The following is a 13370-nucleotide window of genomic DNA, read 5'->3' on the forward strand; positions in this document are numbered from 1 at the left end:
CAATTTCTCAGAATCTGCTCAAATACTTTCAGTGACACAATCAATTAGATTGTGAAACATTTCTACAAATGCTAAGGAATTATTCCCAATTTTCGGCCCAACTCTGCATATAATTTCTACCAATTGTCAAATATTAAGACATTTCAACTTTTGAAATAGTTTTGCTCCAAGCAATAATTTTGCTCAGGCTAAATATGTAATTCCTTCTAGTATTACTTATTAATTTTAGAGTATAAAGGGATAAAAAGAAAAATCAAAAGAGTATAGATCAGAAAATCAGAATAAATCTGAACTCTTAATCCAACTAATTATAATGCACTTAAAAGGAAATCCAAACAAAGATTTGGTTAAGCAGACATACTTGATGGTTACATTAAAAATGAAATCACCTCCAGTTACCATTAAATTACATAAAAATAAGTAAATACCAAATTGGATTTTTATTTGTTAAAAATATCAAAACGCCTAAACAGATAACAGCTCATACTGGGAAAAGGATTTAAATATTCTTTAAAGTTTAATTTATTTTTATGGGTTTTTTTAATTAACATTTTTTTCTTTTCTTATTAAAGCTTTTTAATTTTAAAACATATGCATGAAACATCAACCCTTGCAAAACCTTGTGTTCCAAAATTTTCTTCCCTTCCTCCACCTCCTTCCCCTTCCCCTCTCCTAGATAGCAAGTATTCCAATATATTAACATTTTCTTTACCTCCTATTTTCTGCAGGAGGAAAAACAAATCCTTTGTGGGGAAAAAATGTGTGTATCTATGTACACATATATTTATATGATATAGTCAAGCAAAAATCCTTGAATCCTCATTGGTCATTTTATTGATTATCTGTTCTTTAATGATTCACAGTGTTTATTAGAGAAATTCTTTTCCCATTTGTCCTGATTTGTCAGTCCATTACAAATATTCCCAGGTCTCTTTGCAACCATCAAATTCATTTAATTATTTTTTTAATGGAGAAATATCCCATTATATTCATTTACTTTAATTTGTCCAGTCATTTACCAATGGACTGACACCTCCTTTGTTTCCAGTTCTTCCCCATTTCAAAAAGTGGCTACAAACGCACATGGATGCATTTTCTCTTTTTAAAAAATTCTTTGGGGTCATAAGCCTACGTATTGCTGGATCAAAAGCAGTGCATTTTTTGGACATAGTTCAAAATTGTTTCCCAGAGAGACTAGACCAAATCACCTCTAATGTGCCCGTTTTTCAGGCATGTCATATTTTCCAGCATTTGTCATTTTTCTTTTGTGTCCATTTTGACAATATTATATGTGAGGTAAAACCTAAAAAGAGTTGCATTAATCTGCAGTTTTCTAATTATTAGTGATTTGGTGCATTTTTCATACTGCTGTTGATGGTTTGAGCTTCTTTCCTTGAAAACCACTTGTTCAAGGCAGTTTTCAGATGAAGAAATTAAAGCTACCTATAGTGACATGAACAAATGTTCTAAATCACTACTAATTAGAGAAATGCAAATTGAAATAACTCCAAGGTACCACTTCTCACCTCTCAGATTGTCTAACATAATAGAAAAGGAAAATGATAAATGCTGCAGATGTAAAGATATTGGAACACTAAAGCACTGTTGGTATAGTTGTGAACTAATCCAACCATTCTGGACAGCAATTTCAAATTGCCCAAAGGGCTATAAAACTGAGCATACTCTTTGAACCAGCAGTGCCATTATTAGGTCTGTATTCCAAAGAAATCATATAAAAGAGAAAAACACCTATGTATGCAAAAATATTTTTAACAGATCTTTTTGTGGTGGCAAAAAACTGGAAACTGAGGAAATGCCCACCAACTGGGGAATGGCTGATCAAATTGTGATATATGAATGTGATGCAGTATTATTGTGGAATAAGAAATGGTGAGCAGGGAGATTTTATAAAATCTGGAAAGACTTACATGAAATGATGCTCACTAGTAGAACCAGGAGAACACTATGCACAATAATAGCAACACTGTACAATAATTAACTATGACTGACTTAGCTCTTCTCAGCAATAGAATGATGTAAGATAAGTCCAAAAGATTTATGATGGAACATGCTATTCATAGCCAGAGAAAAAACTGGTGGAATTTGGATGCACAGTGAAGCATATTATTTTTGCTTCCTTTATTTTTCCCCCTTTTATTCTGTTTCTTATTTCACATCAACAGAAAGTACTCTGTTTGTGGGTGATGATCAGATAGTAAAGGGGTAAAAAAGGTTATCTTCCTAATGTACCAAATTTTGAATAATGGGGTAAACATATTATCAATACAAGATGTAAAGTAACAGAACAAGTAGCAAAATCAGTCAGGAAGCATATATGTTAACCCTGCTCTCAAGGAACTTACTTTCAAAGTGGAAAACAATAGGAATATTTAGGACATATACAAATTAAATTCAGGGTAACCCAGAAGAAGGCACTAGCAACTGGGAAGATGAAGAAAATTCCAGAGAAGTGATGAGTGAGTTTTGAAGTTAACAAGGAATTCCAAGAAACAGGGGTAAGAAGGAAGAGCATTCCACCCTTACATCAGAAAACAAAGCAATTTGCTTTATGGCTTCATAGCTTCTTCTGAGAAAATTCTGATATCAGTGGTAGAAATCATCTCTCTATTTTGCCTGGCACCATCACATTCTAAAGTCACAATAGAGGTTGGGGTAGTAAAATTGGTTTTCGACTTCACTACAACTATATTTTACCCCCACAAATGCATAACCCACTAAGCCATCCATCAGCCCAATCAGAAAAGGAAGAAAACATGTGTTATAATCAAATCATTCATGATCTTGACAGGTAACCAGCTCTACACTGTAGATGTCTGATTTGTTCCCAGTTATTACCTTTACCTTTGCTTGGGTTAAAGCTGCCTTCTTGACTTGCAACTGAGACTGTAGCAGTTTGAAATTTTTGGACCAGCCTTCTGTTTTTGAATCACTGGTCTCCACTCCCAGGTCATCATACAAGGACATCTTTTTTTCTTTTTAAAGCTAAAAGACAAGAGGTAGAAAAGACAACACATATTGGAATATTAGGCAAGAGAGCAATTAAACTTTCAGATATTTAGATTTAACAAAGGGTTTAACTGTCAACAAATTGGTAATCATACTTCCAATGCTAATGTATTTCCTTCCTTCCTTCCTTCCTTCCTTCCTTCCTTCCTTCCTTCCTTCCTTCCTTCCTTCCTTCCTTCCTTCCTTCTTCCTTCCTTCCTTCCTTCCTTCCTTCCTTCCTTCCTTCCTTCCTTCCTTCCTTCCTTCCTTCCTCCCTTCCTCCCTTCCTCCCTCCCTCTCTCCCTTTCTTCCTTCCTCTCTAAAACACACTGTTTTATGAATCATGCTGGGAAAGAAACAGAACAAAAGGGAAAAACCATGGGAGGAAAAAAAAGTGAACCTAGCATGTCTGATTTATATTCAGTCTCCATAGTTATTTTTCTGGATGCAGATGGCATTTTCCAGCCAAAGTCTATTGGGATTGCCTTGAAACTGATATATCTTAGAATCAATGAATACAAAAATTCTGGAGTTAGAATCAGAAATCTAGTCCAAACCTCCTTATATTACAGATTAGGAAACTGAGACCAAGTGAGGTCAATTGCATATCCAAAGACAAGAGAGGCCAATTTTAGTTCTATGCTTTCTCCTGCACCATGTGACCTTCTTTGTATATTATTTTTGTAAATTCTTTTAGATAATCTCATGTTTACTGCTCATGAGAAATTTGTGATAAATGACTCTAAAGTGATTTTTCTTGGTCCACAGCATACAAATATAAAGCTAAATTCTGAATTCACCTATTATGAAATAACTAAATATTTTATCTCAAATTTTAATTTTAGTAAAATGCTAATAATCTATTTAGTATTTTAGTTTTCCTCAATTGCATAAATAATTTTAAAAATTTGAGTTCCAGATTATTTTTCTTCCTCCCTCCTCCCCTATTCCCCCCATTAAGAACGTAAGCAATTCTATATTAGACTATACATGTGTAATCATGCAAAATATTTCCATAATGGTCACATTATGAAATAGACCCCTTCCCCCTGCCCTCCAAAAAAACTTTCAAGGAAAATAAACAAAGTTAAAAAACAATAATAATAACGATGGTGATGATGTACTTCAATCTCCAATCACACCATCAGTTCTTTAGCATAGATAGCATTTTCCACACGTCCTTCAGAGCTTTATTGGATCATTGTATTGCTGAGAATATTTATGTTATTCACAGCTGTTCATCTTACAATACTGCTATTACTTAGTACACAATATATTTCACTTTGCTTCAGCTCACAAGTCTTTCAGGTTTTTCTGAGTTCAATGCAGAGTTAAAAATCTTTTTTTTTTTAAAGTTAAAAATCAAAAGGCACCTTCTCCCTTAGTCTATCACAAAGGCTGTACATTAATGCTTAAACATGAAACTCAAATAGAAACCCACCAACCATTAGAACATAAGGTCCTTGAAAAGTAAAGACTGTTTCCTTTGCTTATTTTTGAATCCTCAACATCAAGCACAAAATAAGTGACTAACAAATGCTTACTAAATGACTGAATTGTAGATATCAAAGGAGCCTCAAGGTTAAAAAAGAAATTGTATTTTAAAGTTTGTTAGAATTTGGGACATATTTAAATATGTGGTAAAAATCCAAGGTTTAACTCACAAACATGTGTAATGTAGTACTAACATCAGCAGAATCCTAGAAACAAGGGACATTGTGTTACAGAAGAGAAAAAAAAAATCATCTCTTTTCTTGGATGTAGTATCCAACCTAGGAAAAATTCTGAAAAAAAAGTTTGCGTTTTGAATTTCCTCACTTGTGTTTCTCTACATTATTCCCAATTTCCTACTATTCCTTCTCTCCTTTAAGATCCTTATCTACTGCCCGCCACTAAGGGGTATTTCACTTAGGCCTACTTTGCCCTGGCCTCACTCCACAAATGTTCCACTGTAGCATATTACCTTTTTTTTCCTTTTCTCTCTTCTTGATACTTCCAATCTCCATTAATATAATTAAGACAAGTTGGAAGAATAGTCCTCTAATCTTCTCAGAAGGACTTTTACATTTTTTGAAGCCTTCAAATTAGCTTAACCTCTGCTAAAGCCCTACTTTAGTGACACAACTGCCAAAAGTTAAACAGACTCATATAGGTTTGATTAAGAATTGGGTGAAAATTTTATGAGGTGTTCAAAGATCTGTCCAAGTTTGGTAAGTTCATCAGTGTGGAAAACAGACAATCACTTCTTAGCCATGGCCATGACCACAACATCTCATGGCAACCGTTTAACTACAAGTGTTAACCCAAATTCATAGAACCTCAGGAGGTACTTGAACCTGAAATGGGGAAAAAAATTATCTTTATTTTCATTAACCTCTCATTGTTAATGAGCATTTTCTTCACTTGTGAAGGTAGGGAATGAACCACAGAAATATTAGTAATATATATGACTTTATCATTAAAGAAATTTTCACATTACATTACAGCTGAAAATTAATTGGATGTACAGCTTGATATAGATGTTACCTTGTCAAAGACCATCCCATAGTCTAATACTCTTATTAAAAGACAAAATTCAACTTCAATTTGCTTATATTCTAAATGTATTGTCTTATTGCTAAACAGGTTAAAAGCTCATATATTACTGTATCATAAATTTGATTTTTTAATATTTCAAGAACTATTTCAGTATAACTGACTTCCTTAATAATTAACACTATATTATTTTATTTTATACATTAAAAACATTCTTCTCAGAAGTAGACTATAGGCTTCACCAGCCTGCTAAAGGGACCCAAGACATAAAAATGATCAATAATTCTCTGTCAATTAAAATAGGAGAGTCAGAAGAGGTTATTACCCTTTTAAAATTTAGGGTTTCTATAGTCTGGGAATTACTATAGTTTGTGTTTAGATTAAAGCTCTGTAATAGTATACCAATCAAGAATATATTACAAAATATTTGTCTAATTCTAACAAGGGAAAATTCCTGAGGTTTCAGTTTTAGGCACAAGCAATGTTTTTAAATCAAAAGGGTAATAAAATAAATAATGACTAATATCTAACTTGAGTCACTGAACTACAATATCAAAGAGCTGGAAGATTCTTGACATTAATTTTTTGTATCTATTCCAAGCATCAGGCACATATCACTGCTCTGTTCTTTTTTTCACCCTAAACATAGCATTTTCCAAAAGCCTCAGGTAATTCTGGCCTTTAGTTTTTCTGACATATTCATCAAGAAGCATATAACATTTTAGTTCATCTCAGTTAAGTATCCTTCCTTTCATGTTTTGTACAATTAAAAAAAAAAAAAAAAGACACGAGTTCATTCACTGAATACATACTTAAAGGTAGTTTTTTTCCTCCTGGACTATCATGACTTCTGATACCATATGTTCACTTTCTTCCAAAGCTCTTGTTTCTTCTATTTATTCTGGCTGATCAGAATCAGGTACAAAAGTACAATTCATTTCATAGCTTTTACCTTCTGGGAACTGAAATTATCAACATCCATATTTTGTCTGTTCTGTGATTTGTGTCAGGATATAAGGTGCAAATAGATATGATATACCTATTTTTTAATATTGTGAGCTGTTATATAGGAGAACTGGACTTCTTGGTCCTAGAAGGTTAAACAGGGAGCAATGAGCAGGGTATCGAAAAGAGAAGTGTGATGTGAGAAAATATAGCCACCTTTCCTTCTACCCCAGCCCCAGCGCAAAATGGATAGCCTCGGGTTATATATCATAGTACTGGCATAGCTTAGATAACTATCTGTGGGGAATAGTACAAAGCCTTCAGCTTTCAGGTATGTGCTGAAATTGGTGATTTGGGGATTTCATCCAAGACTGTGCTTCTATGAATTGGTTATCCATTTTCGCCACCAGCTTGGGCATTCTAAAATACACTACTAAGATGATATCACCTATTTTTTTTTTTTCTGTTCCCAAATGCTTCTTACCATTTTTCACCTCTTAGGTTTAAGGTTTTCTACATAGCTGTGTATCTTATGGATATGTAAGCCTCTATCCCTTCTGTCTAGTTTTTTTTTAAAGCACAGTTCCTGGCACAAAGAAAACTTACTAAATGCTTGTTAACTAATAGATTTAGAATAAGATTTACCTTTTCTTCTAAAGACTCATAATTGAGTTAGAATTTCTATCTCACCAAGTCTCACAGAGACAATTTTACTTTATCAACTATACTATACTATAACACCATGACTTATAAACCTGAGGATATGAAGATCATTTCTATCCTTTTTCTCATTTGAGGGTAGTGGTTCATGTATTACTGAATAGTTCTTTTGCTAACTTTAGGTTAGATCTTTATTTCATGATAGTATTCTCCCTACATGCCAAATTTAACAATTATATGTAGACCTTTTTCCTACTATCCAGCACTCACATCAAACTGTCAACTCTCTTGGATAATATATTCTTACTAGTTGCCAGGTTAAAAACAACAACAACAAAAAACAAACAAACAAACAAAAAAACAAAGAACCTAGATTTCTAAGAGATCTGAGTTCATATAGCTCAAATTACAGACCTATAATCATAAGTGAAATAGGGGCAAGAACCTTAGTGTATTAGATAACCAAAAATTCTTCATCTGAGCATTTCAGGTTAAAACAAAACAAAAACCATTAACAGTAATTCTTAAAGCCTAGAAGAAAAAGAATAAAACGAGAGCTTGAACTAGCTAGTAATTCTTTTCCATAACCTTCAGTCCATGAACTATGTACCTTCACAAAAGTAAATCAACAAGATTTGCAGAATTTTGCTTGTGAATTCTATTCTATCACTTTAAAGATGGTTCTAGGAACAAGTCAATCAGTTGGATATTTCTCAGTAGTTTTTCAAACTCTTGGATTTTTTATGTCTTTCTGGCCAGACTATAAGCTCCCTGAGGTCAGAGACCATGTTATTTTTGTCTCCAGAACCTACTAAAGTGTTTATTTTATGGTTTTAATGGTTTTTGTTTTAAGCACTTAATAAATGCTTATTGATCAACTGACCTCACTAAATTCAAGTCATTATGTTAGGCTCTGAAATAACATTGGGAATTAATTAAATGTTAACCACACACCTCTGACAGCAGAAAAAAAGACCTATAAAAGTTCTAGTAATAAATAAGAAATTCGTATCTCAATTTGGAAAGCATCCAGTTGAATTTTTATCTAAGGACATATTTTAAATAGCTCCTTCTTTCTGTATATATTGTAAAGAGAAGATGTTTATTTTCTTGAATGTAAAACAATCTTATACAGAAAAACAAAACAAAAAAAAGCAATATCCACAAAATATGTAGCTACATGATACACATGATGGTTCATGTCTAATCAATTTTTTTTTAAAATGAAGACATAGAACACGGCATATACAGTAACAGCAATATTGTTTCAAGAACTGAATAAATTATTTTTCTTATTATAAATTAACTTTAAAGAAAATATGAAGATGATATCTACATCCAGGGAAAGAACTGATAAATAGAGGCAGAGAACATAAACAGTTCTACCTACCTACCTACCTACACCTACACACACACACACACACACACACACACACACACACACCCACACACCCACCCCTATTTGTGTCTAATGGCAGTCATCTCTAGAGCTACAGGGAAGGGAAGAAAAAAAAAAAAGAAATTTACATAATAATTTATTACAGATTTAAAGGGAATAGCAAGTTGTGCATAGACTTGCAGTTTCATGTACAACCATCATGAAAATGCTTGTTTTAATTCCATAAATTAAAATTTAAAAAACCTGAAGACACAGAAATTTCTTATGCCTCCTTGGCACCTCTGCATTTGTTGCATTTTAAAACAAACAAAAAAAAGTTTTAAATAAGCCACTGCTTTAATGTTTTCAGTTCATTTATATTCACCACTATTATCAAAATAACAGTATAAGACAGCTAACACATTGAGAAAAGACTTTTTGAAAAATAGCAGTTCTGCAACGGAACAAAGCTGAACAACAGCACAGACTTCCTCTACAATGATATAAGGGAGATGCATTTTCTTAACTCTTCTACAAGACCAACCTTTGGTCATCATAATAATACAGGATTCCTTTTCACTGTAGTGAATGTAATTGTTTTCCTGGTTCTACTTTTCTCAATTCATGTCTTCCAGAATTTCTCTGAATAATTTACATTTGATAATAAAAACATGTATATAAATAATAGCTAGAATTTGACAGCACAACCTTGCAAGGTAGGTACTACCTTATCACCACTGTACATTTGAGGAAACTGAAGCCAAAAGAGATTCAAGTAATTTGGCTAGGATCACATAACTAGTAAGTATCTGATATGGGATTCAATCTCAAGTCTTCCTGACTTTAAGTTCAGCACTGGATGACCAAGATACCCAACTGCTTACATTGACAACAAATGTCAAAGAATAGTAATATTCCATTACATTAATGTACATCAATCATTTTCTATTCTCAATTTAACAGATACCTACTTCCAGTCTACTGCTAACACAAAAAGCATTGTCAGGATTATTTTCTACATATGAGACCTGTCTGACTTCCTCCGGATCTAGTAGTACAATCTATAGGTAAAAAGGTGTGGATATTTTGGCACTATTTTTAAAGTCCTAAGTCCAAATGGCTTTACAGAATGACTGGTCCAATTAATGGAATACTACTGAGTCTATTGGTGTGTCTGTTGTAAAGTGCTGTTAAAGAAATCATATCTATTTTTGCAGCTCTCTCTCACTATAGGTTTATCACACCTTCTTTCCTAGCCCAAGTCTTCTCTAAATCCTCATATGGCACTGCACTAAAGTCTGCCTTTTCAAGTTAATGCTAATTTTCCCTGAGATTTGAATACAGAGTTTCAAATCCACATAACTGAACTATCATTTAGCATCTATTTTTCTGAGAATAGCATAAGATTTGTCATCTGCTTTGATGAATGTAGACAAACCATGTAACATTTCTCTCACCTACCAATCCAACAACTGTTTTTCAAGAAAAAAAATTTAGTCTGGTATGATATGTCCTTGAAGAAGCCATAATGACTTTTTGAGATTATTTCTCCCTTATGGAGAAATCATCCATCCTCCTTAACATGTTCTAGAATTGTGTGAAGAATCAAATTCAAGCTCATTGGCTTATATCTTGCAGAGTCCACTCCCTGTCTCTTTTTTTTGACATTTAGAATGTCCTGTATTTCTCTTATTAAAGGTATCTATCTCAAACTCAACAAGTCCAAATTAATTTTCCACTCCCAAACTCAGCCCTTTTATAAGTATATGACCACCTTTCCAGTCAGCTGAATTCAAAATCTTGGTGTCAACCTCAACTCTCCATTCTTATTCAGCTCATATGAATCAGTCATTCACTTTGTCTTTCTAGGGCTAAAGCATCTTTCCCCTTTTCCAGTTGCACAGACATCACTCAGGCTAGGCCCTTATCATCTCTTGCCTGGTTCTAACAGCTTCCTAACTTTTTTCCCTACCTTCCAAACACTGACAACAAACCACCTTTCATTCTGCTGATCAAATGAGATATCTGCAAATCACTTCACACCTTGCCTGGTACATAGTAAGGTACTTTAAAAATGCCCGTTTTCTTCTCTCCTTCAAAGCCTAGGTCCAACAACGTCATTAGTTTGGCTCACTTGCTGCTGAATGAAATTAGAGAAATTACCAAATTGTGTTGAACCCCCACCAAAGCAAGACAATCCTTTTATCTCTCTCTAGTTGAGTCACAGTCCCACTTCAAACTTTTTCATCATTCCCAAGGCCCCACAGTTTTCCTGTCCCACCTTCTCAACTCAAAACCTAGGATTTTGTCGAACCTTCTTCCTTCTTGGTCACACTAGGAGTCCATTTGGACTTCTTCTCTTTTCATCCCACCTCTCACCATGACCAATCTGTTGCCAAGCATTGTCATCTCTATCTCTGTAGCGTCTCTGGAATAAACCACCTCTGTTCTTCTGACACCGATACCTCTCTCTTAAAGGACCTTATCTGCTCACTCTGGACTACTGCAAAAGTCCGTGGTTCGGTTCCCTGACTCAACTCTTCCTCTACATTCCAGTCTCCCTTCTACTTAGCTGTTGGCTTCCTTAAGTACAGGCCTGGCCATGTTACCTCCCTATTCACTGAAATTCAATGGTTCCCTATTACCACCAGGATAAAATCCAAACTCCTCTGTTTAAAATCCTTCATAACCTAGTCCCTTCCTCCCTTTCCTGCCTTCTTGCACCTTACTTGCCCCTTCCCTCCTCATTCCCTGTCTCCTCCTTCCCCCAGTTATCTACAATCAAGCCACACTTTCTTGTTTGTTTCCGAAACAAGACATTTCATATTTTTGTATTCCTAAATCATAGTACTGTCCCTGGCACCTAGCAGATATTTAATAAACTCTAAAATATTTAAAAAATAAAAGATTAACTTCCTAAATCCTGAAGAATTCCTGGGAACTTTTAAGATATCATTGTAGAGTGGCTAAACAATAACATCAAGTCTTCCAATTCTTCTAGTACTCTAAAATGTAATTAAGATGTAATCAAAATCATCAAGGTGAGCCTAATGTTCTGTAACTTTCTCCCTATTTTTCTCTGATTGGTCATCTTTCTGTTGGCCTTTTCTGTGCTTTCCTTTCCAGACCAAAGATATTTCTTAGTAGAGAAAACAAGAAATTAAAGAGTATAGCAGCCCTCCTTTCTGTTAGTGGCTATCACTTCATTTATTGGTTTTTTTTTTTTTTTTGATCCTCTTCTTTCCCCCCAAATTTATAAGCTCTACCACTCCTCCCCTTTTGCAGCTGCTGTTCTTACTTTACCTTTCTTTGCCTATCTTCTCTCATCCTGAGCTTCAACACTTCTGACACTATCTTTAAAAGACCACCTTTGACTTTAATGCATACTGTTACCAGCCCTTGCTGATTGATATCTTCCATATGTCTTAGTTCTCTGCACATACACACCAGTCTTTTTGGATAACTCTCTCCTTTCCTTCTCACCAGAAATTTATCTTTGTGTTTTTACAACTCGTTCTATTCTGTTTCTTACTGCTCCTGGACAGATTCTCCAGGTAAAATTTTAGTCCATGGGATCCTATTTGTACTTTTTCTAAAAACTCTGAAATCTACTCTTCCCCAAAACAAAGGTATATATGTCAAACCATGTCCAGTCACTTTATCCATGTTTATCCATCATTTCCACCCCAGGAACAATTCCTTTCACTGGTGCCCTTCACTTTCTGAAAAATGAAATTATCACTTTAGTCCTCCACCAATTAACATGCCCCTAAATCAGGCTAGTGACCATGTTTCTGAAAAGGGGGAAAAGGAAGTAAGAAAAAGAAGAGGAAGGAGAAAAGAGAAAGGTGAAGAAAGGAAGGGGGAAGGAGATCAAAGAAAGGAAGAAAGGAGTAGGGGAGGACAGCAAGAAGTTCAGAGATGGGATAAAAAGAAGGGGTAGGAGGGGATCGGAATAGGGCTGGCTGGGATAAGAATAAAAAGGTAAAAGTGGAGAAGCAAGAATGGAATGAGAGGGAGCAGAAATGGGGTCAGAGAATGGCAGAAAAGGGAGTCAGCAGAGGGGTAAAGGAATGCCAAAGGAAGCAGGCAGAGGGTGATAAGTTGTAGGAAGGAGGGGGGGGGTAGGACAGAGTGAGAGGTAACAGGAAAGGTATTAGGGTAGGGATAGTAAGGTGAGACGCAGAAAGGGGATGAGGAGGGTAACTAACACGCAGGGGATAGAAGGAAGGAACTGAGAAAAGAGCTGAGAGAGGGGGTAGCAGGAAAAGGCTAAAAGCAGGCCATTCCTTTCTCTTAGGAAAAAGGAAAGGGGGATTAAGGAGGTGAAGAAGGCAGCAGAAAGGAGTCCGGGAGTGGGAGCGGGAAGAGGCCAAGAGCAGGGGACTCCTTACTCTCAGAAGAGAAAAGCTGGGGACACAAGGAGGTGGTGAGAGACGGGGGGGAGGGGCCAGCAAAGACCTCAAAGGAGACCGAAGTGTCCGGGACGACAGGTGTCCGGGGCCTGGGAGGTCCCGACCCGAAGCGGCCGGCCAGTCTCCTTCGGCTCCTCCGCAGCGCGGCCTAGAGCCGGCCCGAGCCCGGGCCAGGGGGCCGGGGCCGGGGGCCGGGGGCGGCGTTCTCGTTCGGGCCAGGCCAGCATGGGCCTCAGGAAGGAGGGGCGGGGGTCCGTCGGGGAGGTCAGGCGCGGGTCGGGAACCGGGGCTAGGGGCTGGAGAAGGTTACTCACCCGGGGGGACCGGCTGACTTTCCCCATGGGCCGGAGCAGCAGCGGCAGCGGGGCTGAAGGCGACCGGGGCTACCGAGCCGCACTGCGCAGGCTCCGCGCCTCCACCAACCGCGTAAG

General features: G+C 36.2%; 1 protein-coding gene across 2 annotated transcripts in view; it reads right to left on the reverse strand.

Moving 5' to 3' along the window:
• The window catches only part of RBM17 (RNA binding motif protein 17), a 38313-nt gene extending 24943 nt beyond the window's left edge, over positions 1 to 13370 (reverse strand). The window contains exons 1-2 of one of the 2 annotated variants that reach the window (XM_051963508.1): positions 13254 to 13370; positions 2863 to 3003 (exon numbers count right to left, since the gene is read on the reverse strand). In XM_051963508.1, coding sequence (XP_051819468.1) covers positions 2863 to 2985 — 123 coding nt within the window. In that variant the 5' untranslated portion in view covers positions 2986 to 3003; positions 13254 to 13370. Of the gene's footprint in view, positions 1 to 2856; positions 3004 to 13253 lie in introns of both variants that reach the window. The other variant, XM_051963507.1, reaches the window with a different exon arrangement.

Source organism: Antechinus flavipes, chromosome 5 (assembly GCF_016432865.1).
Source record: "Antechinus flavipes isolate AdamAnt ecotype Samford, QLD, Australia chromosome 5, AdamAnt_v2, whole genome shotgun sequence".
Taxonomy (NCBI): Eukaryota; Metazoa; Chordata; class Mammalia; order Dasyuromorphia; family Dasyuridae; genus Antechinus; species Antechinus flavipes.